The 27,545-nt window shown below is 43.3% G+C and overlaps 1 protein-coding gene across 1 annotated transcript; it reads left to right on the forward strand.

Annotated features, from left to right (window-relative positions):
* The first annotated feature begins 452 nt into the window (after positions 1-452).
* On the forward strand, positions 453-26,448 carry kcnj21 (potassium inwardly rectifying channel subfamily J member 21). The gene is given in 5 exon segments (XM_070443898.1): positions 453-676; positions 821-953; positions 18,993-19,140; positions 19,263-20,142; positions 25,348-26,448. Coding segments are annotated over 3 exon segments (1,326 nt in total). The 5' UTR covers positions 453-676; positions 821-953; positions 18,993-19,050; the 3' UTR covers positions 25,704-26,448.
* The last annotated feature ends 1,097 nt before the right edge of the window (positions 26,449-27,545 follow it).

Consider the following 27,545-nt stretch of genomic DNA (forward strand, 5'->3'; position numbering starts at 1 on the left):
CAACTCAACCAAATGTAAATCAAAACTAGAGGTTGAACTGAGGTCTGTGCTGTGCCCAGGCGATAGTCATTAGCTTGGGGAGTTAAAGCAAGTTTTTGGTCTCAGCCAAAGTTTTTCATCATGCAAGAGTGGCTCACACATTTATGGCTGATACAATGTAATTTATCTTATAATGACTCATAGATAGGTCATGCAGTCACCTACCTCTCCATTTCTTATTGTCTATCATTTTTCAGAAGGTAATCTTAGCATTCCCGCTGAGATAAAATGATTACTTTTAATGAATGTAGATCAGAGAGAATGGTTTGCACGGAATCAAATGGGACAACTGATGCCACCGTGCAGAGGGCAGTCAAAGCCGAATAGTAACGTTATCATACTGAGCACTGAGCACAGCACGGAAGCAGTAGTCTGTAAAGTACATGAGGCGGATGAGGGGGAGGGGAGTTTTGCATTACGCGTAGGAGTGGCAAGTCTAGTCCGTTCCTTCGAGCACAATGAACTGTAGGTTACAGCTGGCTGTTACGTCTAGTCTAGTCTATGAGACCAGGCTGGGCTACAGGAGGAACAAAAAAAGTGGCAGTTTACTGTTGTGGTCTTACCTACTGTTTTAAAACCGCCACCTGATCTGCTATGGCAGCGATCATGGGACTCTCAAATCCAGTTCGGAAAGAAGGTAAGCACAGCGTAAACAGGATGCCTTGCCCCACTCATGATAACCACCGTGCCAAAATAACCAGAAATGTTAATTCCAAACTACTATAGTGATAGTAAATGCAATTTATTATTTTTATTAATTCCGTTTTCTGTCAATTTACAGGAATAAGATGTGTTGATATGTGGACACGCACTGGCGGCGCGCTCGGTGGTCGTGTTTGATGTAACCTACCTTTGACAGGTACTGGTCAGAGCTCTTGCAGACGTGTCGAAACAAGCAGCGTTGTAGAACCGAGGTGAGGTATTTTATTAAAACTACCTAATTATTAAATGCTTATACATTAGTAACCCTGACAACGCTGTATATATGTCCGTAGTAGCCTATATGACTGAACAGACAAGGCTATTAGGCAACCAAACTGGGTTCATGTATGCTCGGGGGTCTGTTAGGGGGACAAACTTTATTTGCATCAGTTTTGCGTAGCCTTTATGACGCCGGGTTGTTAGGCTATGTGTCTATTAAACTAGATAAAGTCAACATGCGGACAACTTCGTTTATTGAGGTTTCCATTTTTTGTGGTTTTAATTCAAATCAGCGGGTAATGTGAGCTAACCTAACCATGTCAATCAGTTAGGCTCTTAAAGGGAATACATTTGAACTGTAACTAGTAGGCAACTGGAAGCCTAGCATAACATTTTAACAAATGATAGCGAAAGAAATCCACTTAAATTTGGGTATAAAATTTGACTAATTACAGATACAATGTTGACGCCAATGAACAATTTAAAACATTGTAATACATTGTTCATTTATAGTGTATTTATTTTCTTATCCTCATTCATCCATCCCCAATTTGTCTACGCTCTTTCTTTCACTCTCTTCCCCGCTCTCTCTCTCTTCTCCCCTCCCGTTTTTATTCTCTCGACAGCTTTTAGTGTGTTGCGTTATCGCCCTGTTTTCATGTTGTTTTTCAGCGTGCGCCATCGTGCGTTATCTTGCATAAATGTATTTTGTCCCCCTACACCAAACGCGATCACCACGCATGTTAAAATATCAAAACAAACTCTGAACCAATGACATTCATTTGGGGACAGGTCGAAAAGCATTAAACATGTATGGCAATTTAGCTAGAGAGGCAGGACTTGCAGTGCGATCTGCGTCAGAAATAGGAATGACTTCTATTTAGCCCTTGGTAACGCAGACGCTCGCAGACGCTCGTTGGCGCAATAATTGAATAACATGGATTTCTACATTTATTTTGCAATGCAATGTGTCCGGTCTGGTCAGCATGTTATGCTCCAACGCGTTTCACGCTRGCCTAGAATTTTGACAGCTAGTTCAATTCTTTAGCCTACTCAGGACCCACTTGTAAGCTACAATTTAAAACAGCCCCACTCTTCTTACCTGCACAGCATGTGAAGTATTCGTGCATTATTTCTTACCCCATTATTAACGCGCCTTGCTGCTGTTCGTCATCAACGATTCACATTCTGAATAAATAATAATTCCAGAACTAACAGTCAACTGCGACTATGCCCTCGGCGCTGTGTGTTCAACACATCCTGTAATCCATGTCAAATATGTTTAGAATAGATTTTCTATAACTATTCACACGTTGTCAAATTGGTTATATTTTTTACATAAAGTATTCTTGAAATTCTAAAAGGAGGTCATGGCTGCTCAAGAGCAATTGACATGCTTCAGATTTGATGACGGCAAATTTGATATCATGGAACCATTGGAGTAGCATATGGGCGTCAGATGGAATGGTTTAGATTTGTTCTTGAATGTTAAATATGTCTGGGAATTGCTAAATGGTTACACTGCCTACCCAGCTTAACCACTATTCATGGCTCTGAAGATGACCCTAAGGTCAGTGGGGTGTTCATCTACCAAGGCTTTGGAATGGGTTGAATTTAAAGCCTTGATGTATTATGAGTAATTTATGAAATTAACCTTGAACATATTGCGAGAACTTATTTTCTGTATGTTTTAACTACGTTTAATATACTGTTTTAGTTCATAAGATATGATATTCCAAAAGTGAATGTGTTTTTTAAAAGTTTTTTATTTTATTTCACCTTTATTTAACCAGGTAGGCTAGTTGAGAACAAGTTCTCATTTACAACTGCGACCTGGCCAAGATAAAGCATAGCAGTGTGAACAGACAACAACACAGTTACACATGGAGTAAACAATAAACAAGTCAATAACACAGTAGGGGGGGGGAAATGAGTCTATATACATTGTGTGCAAAAGGCATGAGGAGGTAGGCAATAAATAGGCCATAGGAGCGAATAATTACAATTTAGCAGATTAACACTGGAGTGATAAATCATCAGATGATCATGTGCAAGTAGAGATACTGGTGTGCAAAAGAGCAGAAAAGTAAATAAATAAAAACAGTAAGGGGATGAGGTAGGTACATTTGGTGGGCTGTTTACAGATGGACTATGTACAGCTGCAGCGATCGGTTAGCTGCTCAGATAGCAGATGTTTAAAGTTGGTGAGGGAAATAAAAGTCTCCCAACTTCAGTGATTTTTGCAATTCGTTCCAGTCACAGGCAGCAGAGAACTGGAAGGAAAGGCGGCCAAATGAGGTGTTGGCTTTTGGGATGATCAGTGAGATATACCTGCTGGAGCGCGTGCTACGGGTGGGTGTTGTTATTGTGACCAGTGAACTGAGATAAGGCGGACCTTTACCTAGAATGGACTTATAGATGACCTGGAGCCAGTGGGTCTGGCGACGAATATGTAGCGAGGGCCAGCCGACTAGYGCATACAGGTCGCAGTGGTATAAGGTGTTTTAGTAACAAAACGGATGGCACTATGATAGACTGCATCTAGTTTGCTGAGTAGAGTATTGGAAGCTATTTTGTAGATGACATCGCCGAAGTCGAGGATCGGTGTAATAGTCAGTTTTACTAGGGTAAGTTTGGCGGCGTGAGTGAAGGAGGCTTTGTTGCGAAATAGAAAGCCGATTCTWGATTTGATTTTGGATTGGAGATGTTTAATATGATTCTGGAAGGAGAGTTTACAGTCAAGCCAGACACCTAGGTATTTATAGATGTCCACATATTCTAGGTCGGAACCGTCCAGGGTGGTGATGCTAGTCGGGCGGGCAGGTGCAGGCAGCGAATGGTTGAAAACCATGCATTTGGTTTTACTAGTGTTTAAGAGCAGTTGGAGGCCACGGAAGGAGTGTTGTATGGCATTGAAGCTCGTTTGGAGGTTAGATAGCACAGTGTCCAAGGAAGGGCCAGAAGTATACAGAATGGTGTCGTCTGCGTAGAGGTGGATCAGGGAATCGCCCACAGCAAGAGCAACATCATTGATATATACAGAGAAAAGAGTTGGCCCGAGAATTGAACCCTGTGGTACCCCCATAGAGACGGCCAGAGGACCGGACAACATGCCCTCCGATTTGACACACTGAACTCTGTTTGCAAAGTAGTTGGTGAACCAGGCAAGGCAGTCATCAGAAAAACCGAGGCTACTGAGTCTGCCGATAAGAATATGGTGATTGACAGAGTCGAAAGCCTTGGCCAGGTCGATGAATACGGCTGCACAGTACTGTCTTTTATCGATGGCGGTTATGATATCATTTTAGTACCTTGAGCATGGCTGAGTTGCACCCATGACCGGCTCGGAAACCGGATTGCACAGCGGAGAAGGTACGGTGGCATTCGAGATGGTCAGTGATCTGTTTATTAACTTGGATTTCGAAGACCTTAGATCATCCTGCAGGGCAGGATGGATATAGGTCTGTAACAGTTTGGGTCCAGGGTGTCTCCCCTTTGAAGAAGGGGTTGCGACAATGGCGGCGGATAGTTTCAGAAATAGAGGATCTAGATTGTCAAGCCCAGCTGATTTGTATGGGTCCAGGTTTTGCAGCTCTTTCAGAACATCTGCTATCTGGATTTGGGTAAAGGAGAAGCTGGGGACGCTTGGGCGAGTAGCTGCGGGGGGGGGGGGGGGCGGAGCTGTTGGCCGAGGTTGGAGTAGCCAGGTGGAAGGCATGGCCAGCCGTTGAGAAATGCTTGTTGAAGTTTTTGATTATCATGGATTTATCGGTGGTGAACGTGTTACCTAGCCTCAGTGCAGTGGGCAGCTGGGAGGAGGTGCTCTTGTTCTCCATGGACTTTACAGTGTCCCAGAACTTTTTGGAGTTAGAGCTACAGGATGCAAAATTTCTGCTTGAAAAAGCTAGCCTTTGCTTTCCTGACTGACTGCGTGTATTGGTTCCTGACTTCCCTGAACAGTTGCATATCACGGGGACTATTCGATACTATTGCAGTCTGCCACAGGATGTTTTTGTGTTGGTCGAGGGCAGTCAGGTCTGGAGTGAACCAAGGGCTATATCTGTTCTTAGTTTGCTTTTTTTGAATGGGGCATGCTTATCTAAGATGGTGAGGAAGTTACTTTTAAAGAATGACCAGGCATCCTCAACTGACGGGACGAGGTCAATATCCTTCCAGGTTTCCCGGGCCAGGTCAATAGAAAGGCCTGCTCGCAGAAGTGTTTTAGGGAGCGTTTGACAGTGATGAGGGGTGGTCGTTTGACCGCGGACTGGTAGCAGATACAGGCAATGAGGCAGTGATCGCTGAGATCCTGATTGAAGACAGCAGAGGTGTARTMGGAGGGCAAGTTGGTCAGGATAATGTCTATGAGGGTGCCCATGTTTACGGATTTAGGGTTGTACATGGTGGGTTCCTTGATGATTTGTGTGAGATTGAGGGCATCTAGCTTAGATTGTAGGACTGCCGTTTAATAATTCTATCAAGAACTTTCAGCTAAAATGCATTAGGAAACTCCCAAGAAGTATATATGAGCTCTGAAAATGTTAAGTTTCTGTTGTTTCTTCAAGGCCATTTCAGTCATAATATTTTCTGGCCAGTGCAGAAATAGCCTCTGTTTTATTCTAGGGATGTATACCTTTCCAATCAATTTGTTTTGTGTCTTTGTTTTACAGCATTATGATTTGTATTCTATTGGGGTAATCAATTGAGGGGCTATGCGTTCTATGGAAAATAATGAAGTATGTGGAAAGTGTTCCACAAGTCATGACGCACTAGCAGACTGGAACTGACCTTCTGTGGAGTTGGATTCTTTTCCAGAAAACATATAGCGCCCCGAGTTTATTATCCCTTCACCATCCACTGAAGTAGCTAGCAAGTTTACTAGATTACTACAGTAGTTGCCATGGTGACCAAACAAACAGACTTGCTAGTTTAGCTAGCCCTAGCATGCCATTATGAAAATCCAATTCAACAATGCRGAAAATGTTTTCGTTTCAACCATTGCTTTCAAAAGCAGCTCAAACATAGACTATGTAAGAATTAACTATAGCCATTGAATTCTACCGTGCAAATGTACTGTGCGTTATAGGGAAATAATGCACGCTCTAGAATGCCCTTCAAGCCAATCAGAAACAAGTATTTAACAATGCCATGGTATAATTAAGCAATAAGGCATGAGGGTTTGTGGTATATGGCCAATATACCATGGCTAAGGGCTGTTCTTACGCATGACGCAATGCGGAGTTGCCATATACCACAAACCCCTGAGGTGCCTTATTGCTATTAGAAACTGGTTACCAACGTTATTAGAACAGTAAAAATACATTTTTTGTCATACCACCCTCAGCCAATCAGCATCCAGGAGCCAAACTATCCGGTTTATAATATTATGTTAACACCAGTTGGAGAATTTTTCATTTTTCAAACTCCTAAAACAGCTTTTTCCTGCAATCTAGAGGCATAATCATTCRGCTTAATTCTATTTAAAATMTATTTTCCTGCATATCTAAGCATACCTCTTAAACTGTATCTTCCTGACTGGGGGTTATTTTTTTAAAGAAACAAAATATGCTTCTCTGCGTCTCTGCTAAAATCTGGGTAAAAGATTGAAAGGAATGTGATCTGAGGGCCACGTGCCACTGTGTCCCCTATGAGCATGACTCCTCTGACTATTACCATGTCAGGGGCATGAAGCATCTGACTCTAACCATGTCAGCCTGCCAGGTTTGGCTTTGGACATTGTTCAGTTCACCAACAGCCGTAACCTCATAATATATTTTTCATATTTACTTTCCATTAATGCTGTTAGCTACAAATCTCTGCATACACTTTTTGTGATTCTAAACTTAACCTATACGTATATACGTATATATTTCCCAAATTGACCTTCTCCTGTAACATACAGTATATATATGTAACACATGTAAGCCCTTTACTATTGCCCTTCCAGAGAGAACATTTGTTCCATTCAAGGTTTAAACATTCTCTCTCTCCCACCTCCTTATCCCATCATCATTCAACCTATCGCTGGCTGGCTTTCTATTTCCCTAACATAAATTAAAGGGTTTGCTTGTGTCCCTCATCTGCCTGAACTTGTCAATTTGAGTTCATTGGGATGGAAACGAGGCAGTGAGGGAGAGATTGGGAGAATATTAGGGGCTATAGGTGTTGGCAATGACAGTGATTTGATTAAGAATACAGAGGTGCTGCTCTAGCTTCCTGCTCATGCTCAGCCACCACAGCCCAGTATCAGCCGCACTCAGCAGAGTACCGTGCGTTGGCGGAGGAGAGGATCACGTATTGAGTTGTCCTTTTCACTTTCAAATTGCCCTCAAATTAATGTAAAAAGTGGTTTACGACACAATCGCTGTGAAGAGCAAATAAGTTTATGCCATTAAATTCTGTCAATTTGTATTCTGTGTGCGGAGGAAGTGTATTTGATTTCTACATCTATTAGTGTTTCATTTTATCTGTAGCATTATACAGACAGTTAGAATGATGGCATGGAAGGGAAACAGCTCAGACAAGCTCCCCCGGTAACACTCACAGTTTACAGGCAACTTAGAAACCCCAAACTTCCTGGAGTGCTCCTCTCAAACTGTATGTCATGACTGATTTGCTACCCTTCCTTAACTTAGGCGAAACCTGGATTCTCTCAGTTATGGGAATCGGAGCTTGCAAAGCTTTATGGCCTTGTCTAACCTCCATGGCGGCTATGAACTTCACTAGAGCATACACACCGTACCGCCAGTAACTATGTTGTGTAGATGAGAGGCCATCTACACAACATAGTTGGGCTCTTGTGTCTCTGAGTTATAGTCCAAGGGAGTTACATTGGCATTCCGGAGAGGAAAAATGGATTTAAATTATTTATCATCCTATGGATGGCAGAGGTTTGTACATTGGTGGCTGTTGTGGCCTTCTCTTAAGGTAATAAAAAGAAAAACAGACACCGTCCTCACAGGAGACCCTTCCGAAACACATTGGGCCAGAATGGTAACAGTAAAGAAGTCAATGTGTGAAGTCAATGTGATACCTCCATCACACTGGCTTGCGAAGCAACTAATGGGATTTCCCTGCTCTGCTCTGACTTTTTGGTATTGGCCAAAAGTTACAAGCCAATTTACACAGAATTTGTCCTATATGAAACAGCCATAGAGGGGACCCATACCTTGTCGTAAAAGTGACTGATCCGTCACTAAGACCTGGCAATGAGTATACAGTAAGAATAGCAGTGTTTCTGAAGCTCTCTCATGTTACCCAGCTTCTCTCAGTTGTTATGCAACCATTCAGCAAATTAACATCCATTCATCATGAAGCCCTTTGAAAAGCCATAAGACTAAAACAGGACAGAACCTAACCTGAGGCTTTAATTAAAGATACTAAACGCGGGAAGCGACAGAACATCCCACGGTACCGTGCTTATTTACCCAAGGGAACACCAGGATTGTTTATTGTAAAAGAAGCTCCCGTAGTGGGTTTGAAAAAAGTGCCAATTCTAGAGCAGTAAATCGCTCTCAGGTATCAACCATCTTCCTGCACAAAAAAAACATCCCTTCTGAACCCTCATTAGTATTCTCTGTAGTGCATTCGTAGCTGACCATTACATCCCATGCCCTGGGGCAATAACAAGGGGGCGTGCGGTATATTTGAGGAGGCCAAATATGTTGAGCAAAGCCCCTGGAGACCCGCTGCCCTGAACCTGACCCCCTCGGTCCAAACTAAAGCCAATCTACCATGATGTGACTGGGACTAGGGTTGCAAAATTATGGGAACTTTCAATAAATTCCCTGGTTTTCCAGAAATCCATGTTGGAGGATTCTGGATTTCCTGCTTATTCTTTCCTGATTCCGGGAATCCTCCGACCAGGATTTTGGGAAAACCAGGGAATTTATTGAAAATTCCAGGACTTTTGTAACCCTAAATTAGTCAGTGTGTCACGCACTACTGTCAATGGCAGATGTATGGAGCGGGTTGAATCATGGTCTGTTGGCCTTTTATGGAGAAACAAATGTATGTTGCAGTATGTATATTTGAAATATGTAACATCCAGGGGGGCTTTACTGTCAGTATTCATCAGTAATGATGTACAGCACCGGTCAAAAGTTTGGACACAACTACTCATTCCAGGGCTTTTCTTTATTTTTATTTTCTACATTGTAGAATAATAGCGACGACATCAAAACTATGAAATAACACATATGGAATCACGTAGTAACCAAAAAAGTCAGGAAAATTTAAAGAACTTTGAAAGTTTCTTGAAGTGCAGTCGCAAAAACCATCAATCGCTATGATGAAACTGGCTCTCATGAGGACCGCCACAGGAAAGYAAGACCTAGAGTTACCTCTGCTGCAGAGGATAAGTTCATTAGAGTTAACTGCATCTCAGATTGCAGCCCAAATAAATGCTTCACAGAGTTCAAGTAACAGACACATCTCAACATCAACTGTTCCGAGGAGACTGCGTGAATCAGGCCTTCATGGTCGAATTGCTGCAAATAAACCACTACTAAAGGACAGCAATAAGAAGAAGAGACTTGCTTGTCCAAGAAACACGTGCAATGGACATTAGACCTGTGGAAATCTGTCCTTAGTGCTGATGAGTCCAATTTGCAGATTTTTGGTTCCAACTGCCGTCTCTTTGTGAGACGCAGAGTAGGTGAACGGATGAGCTCCGCATGTGTGGTTCCCACCGTGAAGCATGGAGGAGGAGGTGGGGTGCTTTGCTGGTGACACAATCTGTGATTTATTTTGAATTCAAGTCACACTTAACCAGCATTGCTACAACAGCATTCTACAGAGATATGCCATCCCATCTAGTTTGCGCTTAGCGGGACTATCATTTGTTTTTCAACAGGACAATGACTGAAAACACACCTCCAGACTGTGTAAGGACTATTTGATCAAGGAAAGTAATGGAGTGCTGCGTCAGATGACCTGGCCTCCACAATCACCTGACCTCAACCCAATTGAGATGGTTTGGGATGAGTTGGACCGCAGAGTGAAGGAAAAGCAGCTAACAAGTGCTCAGCATATGTGGGAACTCCTTCAAGACTGTTGGAAAAACATTCCTCATAAAGCTGGTTGAGAGAATGCCAAGAATGTGAAAAGCTGTCAAAGGGTGGCTACTTTGAAGATTCTAAAATMTAAAATATATTTCGATTTCTTTAACACTTTTTTGGTTACGACATGATTCCATGTGTAATTTCATAGTTTTGATGTCTTCACTATTATTCTACAATGTAGAAAATAGTAAAAAATAAAGAAAAACCCTTGAGTGAGTAGGTGTCCAAACTTTTGACTGGTACTGTATATGAGACAAAGGCTTACTGTGATACATGCTTAAATCATAGCCAGGAAGTCTCTTTAAAGGCCCACTGCAGTCAAAACCGTACTTTCCTGTGTTTTATATATATTTCCATACTAAGAGGTTGGAATAATACTGAAATTGTGAAAATAATGATAATGCACTTTTACCTTAACAGCTGTTTGAATAGACAGCCTGAAATGTCAGCCTGTTTTGGTGGGAGGGAGTTTTGGTGTGCCTGGTGGCATCACCAGGCAGTCAATAACAGCTGGTGCGCGATGTCTAATATTAAGGTAGTCTCGAGGTGTTGCTCGCCTGAGGTATAGTACCTCATGATAAGCTGTAGACCACACTATCTACCAAGAGAGTTTTCATCTATATTTTTCGTAGCTGTCTATTTACCACCACAAACCGGCGTTGGCGCTAAGACAGCACTCAATGAGCTGTAAGGCCAATAGCAAACAAGAAAATGCTCATCCAGAAGCAGCGCTCCTAGTGGCTAGTGATTTAAATGCAGGCCAGCTTAAATCCATTTCACCTCATTTCTACCAACATGTCACATGTGCAAACATAGGGGAAAAAACTGTAGACCACCTTTACTCCACACACAGAGACGCGTACAAAGCTCTCCCTCGCCCTCCATTTGGAAGATCTAACCATAATTCTATCCTCCTGATTCCTGCTTACAAGCAAAACCTAAAGCAAGAAGTACCAGTGACTCGCTCAATACGGAAGTGATCAGATGACGCGGATGCTATTGTACAGGACTGTTTTGCTAGCACAGATTGGAATATGTTCCGGGATTCATCTAACGGCTTTCAAGGAGRGGGACACTAATCCGGACGCTTAAAGAAATCCCGCTATGCCCTCAGGCAAACCATCAAACAGGCAAAGCATCAATACAGGACTAAGATTGACTCCTATGACACCGGCTCTGGCGCTCGTAGGATGTMGCAGGACTACAAAGGGAAACCCAGCCGCGAACTGCCCAGTGAGGCYAGCCTACCAGACGGGATAAATGCCTTTTATGCTCGCTTCAAGGAAAGCAACACTGAAGCATCCATGAGAGCACCAGCTGTTCTGGGCGACTTTGTGATCAAGATCTCCGTAGCTGATGTGAGCAAGACCTTTAAACAGGTCAACATTCACAAGGCCACAGTGCCAGACGGATTACCAGGATGTGTACTCAGAGCATGCACGGACCAATTGGCAAGTGTCTTCACTGACATTTTCAACCTCTCTCTGACCGAGTCAGTAATACCTACATGTTTCAAGTAGACCACCATAGTTGCTGTGCCCAAGAAAGTGAAGGTAACCTGCCTAAATGACTACCACCCCGTAGCACTCACGTCTATAGCCATAAAGTGCTTTGAAAGGCTGGTCATGGCTCACATCAACACCATCATCCCGGAAACCGTAGACCCACTCCAAATTGCATACCGCCCCAATAGATCCACAGATGACTCAATCACACTCCACACTGCCCTTTCCCACCTGGACAAAATATTCACCTATGTGAGAATACTATTCATTGACTACAGCTCAGCGTTCAACACCATAGTGCCCACAAAGCTCATCACTAAGCTAAGGACCCTGGTACTAAACACCTCCGTCTGCAACTGGATCTTGGACTTCCTGAGGAGCCGCCCTCCAGGTGGTAAGAGTAGGCAACAACACATCTGCCACGCTGATCCTCAACACGGGGGCCCCTCAGGGGTGCGTGCTTAGTCCCCTCCTGTACTCCCTGTTCACCCACGACTGCATGGCCAAGCATGACTCCAACACCATCATTAAGTTTGCTGACGACACAACGGTGGTAGGCCTGATCACAGACAACGATGAGACAGCCAATAGGGAGGAGGTCAGAGACCTGGCAGTGTGGTGCCAGGACAACAACCTCTCCCTCAACGTGAGCAAGACAAAGGAGATGATTGTGGACTACAAGAAAAGTAGGGCCGAGCATGCCCCCATTCACATCGACAGGGTTGTAGTGGAGTGGGTCGAGAGTTTCAAGTTCCTTGGTGTCCACATCACCAACAAACTATCATGGTCCAAACACACCAAAAAAGTTGTGAAGAGGGCACGACAACAACTTTTCCCCCTCAGGAGACTGAAAAAATTTGGCATGGGTCCCCAGATCCACAAAAAGTTTGACAGCTGCACCATCGAGAGCATCCTGACTGGTTGCATCACCGCCTTGTATGGCAACTGCTCGGCATCCGAAAATAGCCATTACAACTCATTCTCTGCCCCCCTAAYATAAAGTTCTCTCAAGGGCAGAGTGTTTAAGTGTGGTACAAAGCCTTTAAAGATGGTGTGTAGACTACAGTGTGAAATGAATGCAGTGAGTCTGCCTGGCTCTCATTTCAGCCTCACCACTTCCTAATTATCTCCACTCCATTCTCTTTCTTTTCACTTCTTCTTTCTTGCAGTATTCTTTAATTCCCGTCTACCAATTCTCTCTCCCAACTGCTGTTCTCTTTGGCTATGTAATTTAATGGCTGAGGGGAGTGAACTCAAGCATCCTCTCTCTGTCCTGGCAAGTCTGTCTGTCTGTCTCTCTCTCTGTCTGTCTGGCTCTCAGTTTGTACTGGACAGGTCATTTCATTATAAAGCATTAGTCTTCAATGAGGCCATTATACCCTCATCATCCTGAGCCAAAATGGGAACCCAGATGAAATGAGTAAAGTGACTAGGGAAAGAGACTGAGGAGCAGGGGAGAGTGATAAATGGAGTGCGAAAATAAGAAGAAAAAAGTAGAGAATCACTGGTGCTCTCGACAAGATTCTCACAAAGGCGACACAGAGAATGAGACTTAATCTTTTCCTCATACTGGTGACATGACATTTCATCCCAGCAGGCTGGCCTCCATCCCTTATCCCTGACAACTATTCTTTATTCTGGGTGGCATTAGTGCTGTAACATGCTGTGCCAGTAGAGCTGTGCTGAGGAAGCAGATGCTGCCTGGCTACTCTGCACTGAGGTCAGTCCTGTCTTTAAGATTAAGCCATGTTGGTTGACTGAGCCTCTGGGGAAGCTACTGTGATCAGAATGCAAACTTGGAGAGAAGCCTGTAAAAACACACACAGACATTGTCACGACCGTCTTGATAAGAGAGAGAGGACCAAGGCGCAGCGCGTGAAAAATACATCTTCTCTTTATTTAGAAGAAGAAAAACTAAACAAAACAACAAATAGACGAACGTGAAGCTATAAATGACTAAGTGCAAAAACATGCAACATAGACATAGACAACTACCCACAAAAGCCTACTGCCTATGGCTGCCTTAAATATGGCTCCCAATCAGAGACAATGAATGACAGCTGTCTCTGATTGAGAACCAATCCAGGCAGCCATAGACATAACTAGACAACTATACTCTGCCCCATACACATACAACACCCCATAGACTAGACAAAACACACAAAAACAACCCACCCCAACTCACGCCCTGACCAACTAAATAAATAAAAGAAAAAGGAACAATAGGTCAGGAACGTGACAGACATGGCCACTGCTACTAGCAGTAGTGGTACTGGTGTCAACACTAGGCCTAGCACTCACCGATTCACTTCACACCTGGCTGCTCCAGCCTCTACAACTAGTCATCATCTTCCCTCTAGCCTCTCCTCTCTGACCTTTTTAACCACACCTGTGATTTCCTTTCAAACCATTAACCCCTTCTCTCAATCTCTCTTTCTGGCCCAATTAAACTATTCTTTACTGTCTCTCTCATTATCTCCCTTCCTGAAACCCTCTACTCGACCGATCTGCTCGCCAATCTACACTATCATCCTTGCCTTTTGCCCTGTCCAACACTACTCCTTACTCTCTGTCCCTCTCTCTTTCCTCATTTTCACTCCTCATTTGTTTTTCTACCTCATTTCCCTTTCCTATATCTCTTTATTTACTTCATTCTCTCTGTTTGTTTTCTTGTCCCCCTCCCTCATTCCCTTGCTCTCCCTCCCCTGCCAGTCCTTGGCTAACGTCTCTCCTCCCAGTCATATTGTATGCAGCATGTTGTCCCCTTGTCTCTTTAATCTTCTCTCGTCAGGCGAGCCCACCTCTAGATGGATCAGTGGCTGATTTGTGGCCTCCCAGCGTGTTCCGTCTGTCTCTGCCTGTCCTCCCCCCACGTACCCCACAGAGACCTGCATCGTTAATATGGCTTTCAGCTTTCACACATTTCCTGCTGACTAACAGGCAACTCCTCATCACACCCACACCTACTGCCAGTGTTCTACCACTGGACAGAGCATGGGGAATGGAGGCTGATCCTTTTAAGCGCTTATAACTTCAAAGAAGTTTAATCGGGAGTGTGTGTGTGCAGAGAATGTTTTCATCTCAACATCTAAACTCAGGGACTTAATGAATCTCTGCTGTCAAATAGGGGTCATTAGAGAAATATGCTGAGATTAGTGGTGTGTTGGTAATGATGAATTATTTGCCCATTATAAATGCTGGCTGGTAGTTTATAGAACGGGGCAGTATGGCTCAAAAGAAAGATGACTTGAGCTTTCACCTTCAATGTGCCCCCCGACCATTACTTTGCCACTCTACTCTATAATTAAGATCTATTTATTTCAAGTGTTGGGTGTTTGTCCAGAAGCTCTGTGCCCTGTAAACATGTTTTAAGCTATGACACTGCTGAGCTGAGAGAGTTGAGAAGGGTGGGAATGAGAGGGCTACTTCCACCTGTTTAGAAAGGGATCACAGCAGCGATTGAATTGAGGTATGAGGCATGAGTTGATCAGAGGGCTTGGAACCTTCAGTGCCGGACAGGGGTTGAGGTGTTCAGAGCCTTCAGTGCAGGACAGGGGTTGAGGTGTTCAGAGCCTTCAGTGCCGGACAGGGGTTGAGGTGTTCAGAGCCTTCAGTGCCGACAGGGGTTGGTGTTCAGAGCCTTCAGTGCAGGACAGGGGTTGAGGTGTTCAGAGCCTTCAGTGCGAACAGGGTTGAGGTGTTCAGAGCCTTCAGTGCCGGACAGGTTGAGGTGTTCAGAAGCCTTCAGTGCCGGACAGGGGTTGAGGTGTTCAGAGCTTCAGTGCAGGACAGGCTCATCATGGATAGATGGTGTTGGAGACGCAGCTCAACTCTTCCGCTGAGGGCAGGACAGGATTTGACATGGGAAGACAAAAAACAATAACACAATACACTACACAGTTAGACAAAATAGCTAAGAATGAGTTAGTCCAAGCAATGAGTAAAATCATTGATGTTTAATAATGTGATTGTGTTTGTGTATGTGATTGAATCTACATACAGTAATGAGAGAAAATTGACAGGGCTACTCACAGTCCTTGGAGAGGAAACATTCAATGTGCCAGTGGATGAGCGGACACATGAGACATGGCTTCAGTTCATGTCAGGAGAGAGTTGACAATGGTAGTGGAGTGGTCATCACCTCTTCATCAGGGAACAGAAGGGGACTTAGCTGTAAATGCAAATAGCAGATGCATTCCATTACAGCTGCGCCATCATAGGTTTGGACAACAAGTTTCTCCATGAATTCACAAAGTCAAACACAGACTGTGCATCTCGCCCATTTGACACAAAGTAGCCCAAGAAACATTCCTGAATAAAGCCCCAATAAAGCCCTTGGAAAGATGGTTCTCCCTGGGGCCTGGACCCTATAGGGTATGACAGTGATTACATCTAGTCTATGAGACCAGGCTGTGCTACAGGACTATTGTAAAAAGGTTTTATATGGGCTATGATGGGACCAGTTTTTCTAATCAGGTCACATGGTTTTAAAAAACTCATGAAGAAAACACTGTCAAACTGCAGCAACCTTGTACTTGTTCATATTAATTATACTTAGACTAGACTAACAGGGGGATTTCCTCTACCCAGACACAGAGACAACAACTGATAGACAATATAACTCACAGGGCTGAGCTTTTCTTTATGCATGTTTGCAACTGTAGGCCTCATTAAAAATGTACTCACAGTCTATGTCATCACTATTATGTTGATTGATTCATTCCAGTTAATCATTTTGGATTGAAAAGGTATAGGCAGCATAGTCAGCCCAAGTTTGAATATAAACCAAATTTGATCACATTCACATTTTGTTCTGACAAACAAATGGGCTATATATACATAACATTACCAATTTGTTTACCCTGACCAGATGGACAGGGCGCATAGGCTGTATGCACCTGCTATTATTAGTAGCCTACAGTTGATCAGACTGAAAAAAATAAAATGTTCATCCCATACAGCATGTCAAATCTCTAATGTTTAGGTGTAGCAGAGGCTGCTGCAACATTTATGTAATGAGTTTTTGCTTGTGTCTGTCCGGAGTGATTGTGTTATCACCTTTGATAAATAGCCTAAATACCAGATGAGAGTATTTTCATCTTTTTATTTAACCTTTTTTTAACTAGGCAAGTTAATTAAGAACAATTCTTATTTACAATGACGGCCTACCGGGGAACAGTGGGTTAACTGCCTTGTTCAGGGGCAGATTTTTTTCTTGTCAGCTCGGGGTTTCGATCCAGCAACCTTTCGGTTACTGGCCCAACACAATGACGGTCTACCCCGGCCAAATCTAACCCAGACAACGCTGGGACAATTGTGCGCCGCCCTATGGTACTCCGAATCACGGCCGGTTGTGATACAGCCCAATATCGAACCAGGGTCTGTAGTGACGCCTCTAGCACTGAGATGCAGTGCCTTAGACCACTGCGCCACTCGGGAGCAACGTTAGTACTTGCTACTAAAGTTAGCAAGGCAAATTTAAATAAATTGCACTAACTCCACACAAAAATAAAGTTATAAAACCAAGAAAACAACATATAATCTACCTCTATCTCCTGTAGTTTGAAAAAACTAATTTGAATGGAATAATATCCTAAAAATGCTCAACTATTACTCTTCACTGTCAATCTCTATCCAATATGTCACCAACTCACCAAGATTCTCAACARATAGAACCCCCGTAATGCTCTGTGGCACAACCCCAATACAACACATTAGGTTCGTTCTCTGATCCTAATCCTATGATTTGATGGACAACATGTCTGTTCATATTGCAAAAGCTTTGATTGGTTGGAGGATGTCCTCCGGAAGTGGTCATAATTACCATGTAGGTCTATGGAAGGGGGTGAGGCCTTCGAGCCTCCTAGGTTTTGTATTGAAGTCAATGTTGCCAGAGGAGGATGGGGAATAGCTGTCCTCTGGCTACACCATAGTTGTCACGCCCTGACCTTAGTATTCTTTGTTTTCTTTATTATTGTTGGTTAGGTCAGGGTGTGACAAGGGTGATATATGTTTTTTGTCCTGTCTATGGTTAGTTGCCTGTGTCAGCACTATTATTTTATAGCTTCACGTTCGTTTTGTTGTTTTTGTATAGTTCGTTCTGTATTCTTTCTTCATTAAAGAAGATGTATTCAAATCACACTGCGCTTTGGTCTCATCGCTATAACGAACGTGACAATAGTAATAGCCTAAAGTGTGTTGCTGAGAACACTGTAGCCCTTCATTGCAAAACAGTGTGTTTTAATCAGGTATTTGGTGACGTGAATATATTTAGTATAGTTTTGTCTAAAAGGATACCTTTTTTAATGTTTCATTATTTTTTTTTAATTCTGAAATTCACTGAGTAAGATGGTCTTCCCCTTCCTCCTCTGAGGAGCCTACACTGGTACACACATACATACACACACGGACACGCATACTCACTTGTCATTAGTTTATCTTAAACGCTGCTTGTAGACCTTTATAACAACAGAAGTGCAACGAGCTGACATGAGGTGAGTGAGATTGTGAGAGTGTTGCTGAGGGAGGGAGAGTGTGGCTTTCTGCCCTGTCCCCTCCCCTGCCCCCCACACTGACCACGGAAGACGAACTAGGAGCTTTGAACTCCTGTCAATACAAAGGAGCACATGGCCATGGAGCAGTATCCTTGGACTATCTGAGTAACCCTGAAGCTCACTCCCTCTTACATTACATCTGTTATACTCCCTTTAGTTACCAGTAATCAGCTCTGGAATCTACATAACGACAAATGATGAAGCTGAGTTGTTTTGTTTTGCTGGTGGCAGACATTGCAAGTCGCAGTGCAACTAACTGAGATGTGTCTTAGGTTGCTGATCATGCAATCTACATATCCAGTAGGCTACAATCCATCTGAAGTTCAGTCGATCTCATCTTTAGAATGTTGCAAGTCACACACCGCGGTGGTGGATAGATCTGCATTGACTGGAGAGATTTGGGAGGATGACAAATGGCATAATGAGGCAGATTCACTTAAAAGGGTTTCACTTTATCCTTTCTACAGTGAGCCAGGAGTCACATAGTTAGCTGTGGAAAAGAGAGGCTCATGGTCTGTGTGTGTGCGTGCGCGCCAGTGTTTGTGCCCCAGTGTGTATGTGGGAAGATGGGATTTAAAACTGTGAAGTGGTTCTGAGCATGATTAATTACTGGTGTGTTCTCTGTTTGGCTTGAGGGTGTCTGCTGTTGCTGATCAATGGCAGAAATGAACCATGTCTCTGAGCCTCGCCTGCCCAGGCTGACAGYMGWYKASKYKWAWWYWGWMMWMKTSMYGAGKMSTWRWRAWAAYKMRWRYRYMYSMCTRRTKTATWTTWTYWMYWYWWTRTSMMYTWWRWKWAAAAAKKCKKCACKRCWRWTRWSWMTMWMARYWYAWYTSWCASYMMTMTSMCMKMWSRSCMKRACASWGMYYWRMMWYWAWWKTRTRWWYTYWAWATYRMRTTWTGTTTTCCAGCWAGAAAGCGTACTGTTTGGGGCCAGAAACAGCGACTGTGGCCCAAKGCTTCGAGGCCATGAATTGCTTCAAAYGGCGTTTTGGACAGGATGTGGAGAAACAGGACCAAAAGCTGTCAAAACCAAGATGGGATACCCCCAAAAACAAGGTGATGGAAGTTTTGATGGAATGTATCAATTTATCAATAACTTACTTTGTTAAATCACACAGTCATTAACCCTCTTCTTTCTTTCTTTCTTTCTTTTTTTCTCTCACACGAACAATACACAGGTGCCCACAGACCGGACCATGGTGGTGGGTGGCAGGCAAGGTGGGGGCGGTAAAGGTTCCAACCGTTCAGGACGTACCCTGAGGAAACGGCGCCAGCGCTACGTGGAGAAGGACGGCAAGTGTAACGTGCATCATGGCAACGTGCGCGAGAAATACCGCTACATGACAGACATCTTCACTACCCTGGTGGACCTGAAGTGGCGCTTTAACCTGCTGGTGTTCACCCTGGTCTARACAACCACCTGGGTGTTCTTCGGTCTCATCTGGTGGCTCATCGCCTACATCCGCGGAGACCTGGACCACACCGACGATGGAGACTGGATCCCCTGCGTCAACAACCTCAACGGCTTCGTCTCCGCCTTTCTCTTCTCCATCGAGACGGAGACCACCATTGGCTACGGCTACCGGGTCATCACTGATAAATGCCCAGAGGGYATTCTCCTGCTTTTAGTCCAGGCCATCCTGGGCTCCATCGTCAATGCCTTCATGGTGGGATGCATGTTCGTCAAGATCTCCCAGCCKAAGAAGCGAGCCGAGACGCTCATGTTCTCCCACAAGGCGGTGATCTCTGTGAGGGACAGCAAGCTGTGTCTGATGTTCAGGGTCGGAGACCTGAGGAACTCACACATCGTGGAGGCCTCCATCCGYGCCAAGCTGATCCYCTCCAAGCAGACCAAGGAAGGGGAGTTTATCCCTCTCAATCAGACYGATATCAATGTGGGCTTCGATACGGGGGACGACAGGCTCTTCCTGGTGTCGCCACTCATCATCTGTCACGAGTTCAACGAGMGCAGTCCCTTCTGGGAGATCTCACAGGAACAGCTGGAGAGAGAGGAGTTTGAGGTAGTGGTCATCCTGGAGGGCATGGTGGAAGCCACAGGTGGGTTCTTCTAATTTAAGGTCAGATTTGCATTTCCTGCCTAATGATGAAGATTAATTCTGGTGGAGGGTAAGCTGATCCTAGATCTGTGCCAACAAACTTCTACCTGGAGAGATTTTTAATGTAATCATAATGATGTAGAAAAGTATTATTAAAATAACATTAATAACACTATAATTACAGGTAATTTAACGTATAATATGAGAATCAAATGCAAGTTTGTGTGACCCTGTTTATAAGCATTCATTCWCTTGGTGGCATAAAGAGGATGCAGTCGACAGGAATCACTTGAGACTTGCYAGGTATCACCAATTAACATTGGCTGTGAATGCACTTGACAAGGACTGCAATTATACTGTTGTAAATGGCCACAGCATTGTCCTGTATGCTAATATCCTCTATTAGGGTCCTCTGGCTCCTGTGAGAAGCAAGAGGGACTCCAGGGAAGCCCTTCTGTGTGTTTGTGAGAGAATCCCAGACCTGTCAATAGCACAGCCTCTGGGAAATTAAACGAGCAGAAGACGTTGAGGGAATTCTGGTCGGAATGGTGATTGAATTGGGTCGTTATACAAATTTGGTGCCCTTTGTGAAGTGTAACTTGGTCAAAAGAAATGTTTGATTTCACCTAATTCGGTCATAAAGAGCACATGTTCAATTTAATAAAAAACTTGTTTTTCCATCTCAAGAGGATAAAAAAAAATATATATACACTATAGTAAGTGCCTATTAAGTGCCAAATAAAGTAACAGAGTTGAACGTAGCAGGGTTGTGTCACGGATCCCTCTGGAACTTTCATTGCACACACCTGGCCCCTATTCCCACTATTTGTATATATGTGCCCTTTGTTCACCATTTGTAAGTCGCTCTGGATAAGAGCGTCTGCTAAATGACTTAAATGTAAATGTAAATGGTGGGGTCGATTATTGTTACAATGTCCGTTGGTGCGTGTGAGTATCTGTGCTGTGTGTTTTGGGCTTTCGTGCCCTTGTGGATTGCACAGATGATTACAGGTCTCGTCCCGTGTGTTAAATCATTGTTCGAGTGTGCTATTTATTCGAGGTACTCCTCGCTCTTTTGTTTTGGGTTTCTACCCTGTGTTTTGTTACGTGTTTGTTTGGTCTTCGTCCCGGTGCCTTTACACGGCACGCCGTAATTTGGGTACAATAAAACAAACTATTACGCATTCCTGCGTCTGTCTGCTGAATCTCTTTATACCAACGTGACAGGTTGACGATTTCTTCTTAAATCAGCCATAAATCCCCCTGTGACAGGGGGAATTAAGCTTGTGTGCGACAGGGAGTGGCAATTGAATGCAAGCTTCACAACAACAAAAAAATTGTTCAAACATTTCTAGCCTGTCTATCTATTTCTAGCCTGTCTATCTATGGGTAACACGGTTGACGTGTTAAGTTCGATCCTTTCAGTTTTCCACCACAAAACACCAGAAAATGGCCAAGAAGATTAGAACCAGCTCACCTGCTTTTAGGATTTGACAATTAGATGTTCAATGTTTCTGTTTAAAAAGGAATAGTTTCACCATATTAAAATGAGAGTTCAGTTCAGGTAACAGGGTTGACCTTAAAATGCAGGACAGACGTAAATGAATCACTAATCATATGAAATAAATAATAATCTTTGTCATATCAAAAATAACTAGGGCTTTATAATGATGGTGAAACTTGGAGACATTTTGGGGTTAAGTGGGTTCAAATCTTCCTAGAAGTGACAGGGTTGACAGATTTTGGATTTTYGCACTTTAGCAAGCCTTTAGTCATATTAAACTGTGGATTTATTTAATTATCCATATAGTCTATTTAAAGGGCACTTCATTTTTTATTTAATTTTAATTTTATTTCCCCTTTATTTAACCAGGTAGGCAAGTTGAGAACAAGTTCTCATTTACAATTGTGACCTGGCCAAGATTAAGCAAAGCAGTTTGACACACAACAGCACAAAGTTACACATGGAGTAAAACAAACATACAGTCAATAATACAGTAGAAAAATAAGTCTATATACAATGTAAGCAAATGAGGTAAGATAAGGGAGGTAAAGGCAAAAAAGGCRATGGTGGCGAAGTAAATACAATATAGCAAGTAAACCACTGGAATGGTAGATTTGCAGTGGAAGAATGTGCAAAGTAGAAATAGAAATAATGGGGTGCAAAGGAGCAAAATAAATAAATAAATACAGTAGGGGAAGAGGTAGTTGTTTGGGCTAAATTAGATGGGCTATGTACAGGTGCAGTAATCTGTGAGCTGCTCTGACAGCTGGTGCTTAAAGCTAGTGAGGGTGATAAGTGTTTCCAGTTTCAGAGATTTTTGTAGTTCGTTCCAGTCATTGGCAGCAGAGAACTGGAAGGAGAGGCGGCCAAAGGAGGAATTGGTTTTGGGGGTGACCAGAGAGATATACCTGCTGGAGCGTGTGCTACAGGTGGGTGCTATGGTGACCAGCGAGCTGAGATAAGGGGGGACTTTACCTAGCAGGGTCTTGTAGATGACCTGGAGCCAGTGGGTTTGGTGACAAGAATGAAGCGAGGGCCAGCCAACGAGAGCGTACAGGTCGCAGTGGTGGGCAGTATATGGGGCTTTGGTGACAAAACGGATGGCACTGTGATAGACTGCATCCAATTTATTGAGTAGGGTATTGGAGGCTATTTTGTAAATGACATCGCCGAAGTCGAGGATCGGTAGGATGGTCAGTTTTACGAGGGTATGTTTGGCAGCATGAGTGAAGGATGCTTTGTTGCGAAATAGGAAGCCAATTCTAGATTTAACTTTGGATTGGAGATGTTTGATGTGAGTCTGGAAGAGAGTTTACAGTCTAACCAGCATTGAAGCTCATCTGGAGGGTTGTTAACACAATGTCCAACGAAGGGCCAGAAGTATACAGAATGGTGTCGTTTGCGTAGAGGTGGATCAGAGACTCACCAGCAGCAAGAGCGACATCATTGATGTATACAGAGAAGAGGGTCGGCCCAAGAATTGAACCCTGTGGCACCCCCATAGAGACTGCCAGAGGCCCGGACAACAGGCCCTCCGATTTGACACACTGAACTCTATCAGAGAAGTAGTTGGTGAACCAGGCGAGGCAATCATTTGAGAAACCAAGGCTATCGAGTCTGCCGATGAGGATGTGGTGATTGACAGAGTCGAAAGCCTTGGCCAGGTCAATGAATACGGCTGCACAGTATTGTTTCTTATCGATGGCGGTTAAGATATTGTTTAGGACCTTGAGCATGGCTGAGATGCACCCATGACCAGCTCTGAAACCAGATTGCATAGCGGAGAAGGTGTGGTGGGATTCGAAATGGTCGGTAATCTGTTTGTTGACGTGGCTTTCGAAGACCTTAGAAAGGCAGGATAGGATAGATATAGGTCTGTAGCAGTTTGGGTCAAGTGTCCCCCCCTTTGAAGAGGGGGATGACCGCAGCTGCTTTCCAATTTAATATAACATGCTTTTAAAATTCAATATTGGTGCAGAATTTCTACTTAAAATATCAAAGGGACGCAAAAGGCACTCTTCATGGAATGACCCAATTCCCTTTTCTCATCCCACCCACTGTCAATGATTCTCGGTCCAGGAGTGGGCGGTGGCAGTGAACTGAACTACTGCTCAAAGGCATACTGCAGGCAATTTAGCTTCGATTTTGTTTATGAGGATGCAGACCGTGTGGGTGTTATTGCTTCAGATTTGTTTTTGATATTCTACTCAATATATAGACTTTGGTTTAACAGAGGGATAATGTTTGATCCATCGCACAGCAAGGGCTGTTTTTTTCCTCAGTATCCCATGTCAATATTGACGGTTTAGTCAAGGGACAAACTAAAAGCTGATGCTTTATTGAATTTTTTTTAATCAATCGACAACAGTTAGTTGTTTTGCTCTTTTCCCTCGGGATCAAACCCAATCAGGCCTTGAAGTGGGATTTGCCTGAAGTAGGAACGAGTTTGCTGTTAATCTCTCAGGTGCTTAAAGAATGGGAGCTTCTGCAACACAGATGCAGGGAGTCAGGAAGCAAGTGCAGTTGGTGAGTTTAATAAGGAAGAACATGACGATATACAAAACAAGAGCAGCGTACTGGGCATGAAAACCAAGACTGCCTGAAGACTGAGGGCTAAATAAAAGGGAAGTAATCAAAGTACTGAAGTCCAGGTGTACATAACGATGGGGAGCAGGTGTGCGTAATGATGGTTGTCAGGTGTGCATAATGTGGGTTGCCAGGACCGGTGGTTCGTAGACCGGCGATGTCGAGCGCCGGAGCGGCAGAAGGGGTGACAGTTGCTTTTATCTCTTATTCATARGCTGCTCAAAGGCTTTGTTTCGTTTTTCTAAATGCTTCATGAAAATACGTAGGCTAATTGGTATGTTGATTGTATATTAAAAATCATCATCATCAGGCACAGTATGTAGGTATCCCACTGTATACATGATACCATTGAATTGCCAGTATTTTTTTATTAATTCAGCGTGCTGTTTACATTCAAAGAATTACAGCTATATCATTATAATTTAATACATTTGCTGCAGGTGAAATGCAAATTAAGGTATATATATTTACATTATGGCTGCTGAAAAAAAGAACTGTTGATACATCACAAGGTTGTGAATCATCCAACCCGCAACCCCTAACTTCTCTTAATATCTGTGTGTGTGTGTGTGTGTGTGTGTACATTGGTCTGTCTGCTTTGATATACCCCTGGTGCTGGCTGTGCATGGTCAGTCGGTTTGTTTCAGCATTCCTGTGGATAATATGTACTGTAATTGATGTGGCTCTTCAAGGTTCATTTGAGCATCGGATGAAAATGCTCACAAGCTATTTATAGTCAATCCACGTATAAATATTCAGAAAGGTGTGTGTGTGTTTATCTGTGTGTGTTTCTGCATCTGTGTGTACATGTGTGTGATTGAAAGAGAAGATGCACATCTCTGTATTAGAACCACTCTTCAGCCTATTTCCAAAAATGTTTGTTCAATGAAAGTAGTACAGCTCATTTAAAGTCAAGAAGACAAAGCATAGTGAATCTTAATTAGATCCACAAATCACAACGACGCAGCTTGAGTCCAGGTCTTAGTATAGTTCCATGACAAGGGCTTTAAAAAACCAAACATTTGGATTATACCCAWTCACACAGTCGTTTCAAGTTCCTATCCTCTATTTCATGTCAGTAATGTCTGTCTCCCTCCCCCCTCTCTCACCCACCAGGAATGACATGCCAGGCGCGCAGCTCCTACCTAGACTCAGAGGTCATGTGGGGGGAGCGCTTCACCCCTGTGCTCTCCCTAGAGGAGGGCTTCTACAAGGTGGACTATGAATCCTTCCACCACACCTACCCTACCCCGACCCCCACCTCCTCTGCCCYAGAGCTGGCTGAGCTGGCCAAGAAGGGAGAGGCTATCCCCCTACCTCCCCAGTCCCCACCTCCAGTCCTGGAGCCACCCCCACCACACCCAGAGAAGGAGGAAGCCAGAGGGGAGGAAGAGGTGGAGGCGATAGGGGATGGAGAGGGGGATAACGTTAGCAATGGAGATGCTAACAGGATGGATGATGGGCATGAATGAGTGTGCATTGGTGAAAACACAGACCATGTCATCAGATGATGCTGCTCACTGGTTTAAAACAAGTCCATACATGGAACAGAGGCTACCAGAGGCAAGATTTCAAAACCTCAACATCATGAAGATAGGCAAGAAGTACTTGTGCAAGTGACTCAATGTCTCAAATTGCTTTGATATCAAACTTCATCAACTGATGAATGATATCCTTTAGTTTTTGACTGCTATTAGAGGGACCAAAAGTATGTCTTCACTCGGACTCATAATTTTTTATTACAGCATTTAGTGCCAATATTCTGATCTAAAACAACTTGGATAACTTGGTCAATCAATCAAGTTTATTTTATATAGCCCTTCGTACATCAGCTAATATCTCGAAGTGCTGTACAGAAACCCAGCCTAAAACCCCAAACAGCAAGCAATGCAGGTGTAGAAGCACGGTGGCTGGGAAAAACTCCCTAGAAAGGCCAAAACCTAGGAAGAAACCTAGAGAGGAACCAGGCTATGAGGGGTGGTCACTTGGTGAATATGATTTTAAAAGTTTCAAGTAATGGGATGTAAATTATTGAATAATTTGTACTAGACTAGATGTGTGTAAGAATGACTGTGAAAGAGGATGAATTAAAGGAGGCCTGGCCAAATGCCCTTCCATTTCAAGTATTTTGATACACARGTTTTTCTTACATGTGTTAATTTTCGTGAATGAATATTTACCTTGTATTCAAATCTTAAATGACTAAGTTTGAAAGGCCTTTGTCTTTGAATTAATTGTTTAAAGTTATGGTTTGGATTTCTTGCACCATTTTGTTGGCTTCACAAATGATCCTGTTCAAGGCATTTTGGAAGGGTTTGCTATTAGTGGGCGTTGCCAACAACCTTAAAAATAATTGAGTGCTTATCATGGAAATTGAAATGATTGAAGCKTTATTTGTTTATTTTTTCATTTTACATCGACACAGATAGGTTTTTAGAGTCAGTTGTGCCATATTGAGTCTTACCTTGGTGAAGATTTCCCTCTACTGGCTGTAGAACGTCATGACAAGCACAAGCTGGTCCTCTCGGGTCTCTCCAACTTCTTCCAAGCCTGATCAAGTAAGAAAAAGATGAAGGGAATGAATAATCAGTCCAATTTTGTTATGCAATCATATATAAGTCAGTCATTAATCATCAGACAAGGCGTAAAACCCCCAAACACAAGCAAATTGTGATATTGGCAAGTATGGTGAAAGGTGTGTTTATCATAATGAAGCAGCAGGGGCCCCTTTAAAACTGCACCCATTCTAATTGTAAACAAGGAATACTGCACTGCCACTGAAAGCAAAACTCAAAATGACATAATACCATCAAATCGCATAGAAATCAAATTATACTTKAATCAAATCATACACAATCAAAGTCCTACATGTGATCGCTAAGGTGACAGGCATACTACYTGTTATACACATTGTTGTRATGTAGTCCAGGACAGAGGTAGCTCTAGAAAACCCAAGGGACCATACCCAGCCCTCTTGGGTTCTCATTTGAACCATTGACCACATTGAGGGCAATGTGTACGAGGCGAAGCCGAGTGGCGTAGACCACCACAGCCATGATAATGCCATTTATTTGGATACATCCATAACAATGAGCTAATGATGTGCGATTTCACCTGACATAGAAAATSTGCTCTCTCATCAGGACACTGTTGTTCAGGTGAGCTATCCAACCACACAGCTAACACAATCTCTTCAAACTGAAGCTGGACAGACTGCAAACGAGCTGCACTTAGTTTCGTTTGACCTGTTTTCTATTGATATTTATTTGTATACATCCATAAAACATTATGCTGATTCATGATTTCGACTGGCT

This window comes from Salvelinus sp. IW2-2015, linkage group LG6.1 (assembly GCF_002910315.2).
Source record: "Salvelinus sp. IW2-2015 linkage group LG6.1, ASM291031v2, whole genome shotgun sequence".
Classification (NCBI taxonomy): Eukaryota; Metazoa; Chordata; class Actinopteri; order Salmoniformes; family Salmonidae; genus Salvelinus; species Salvelinus sp. IW2-2015.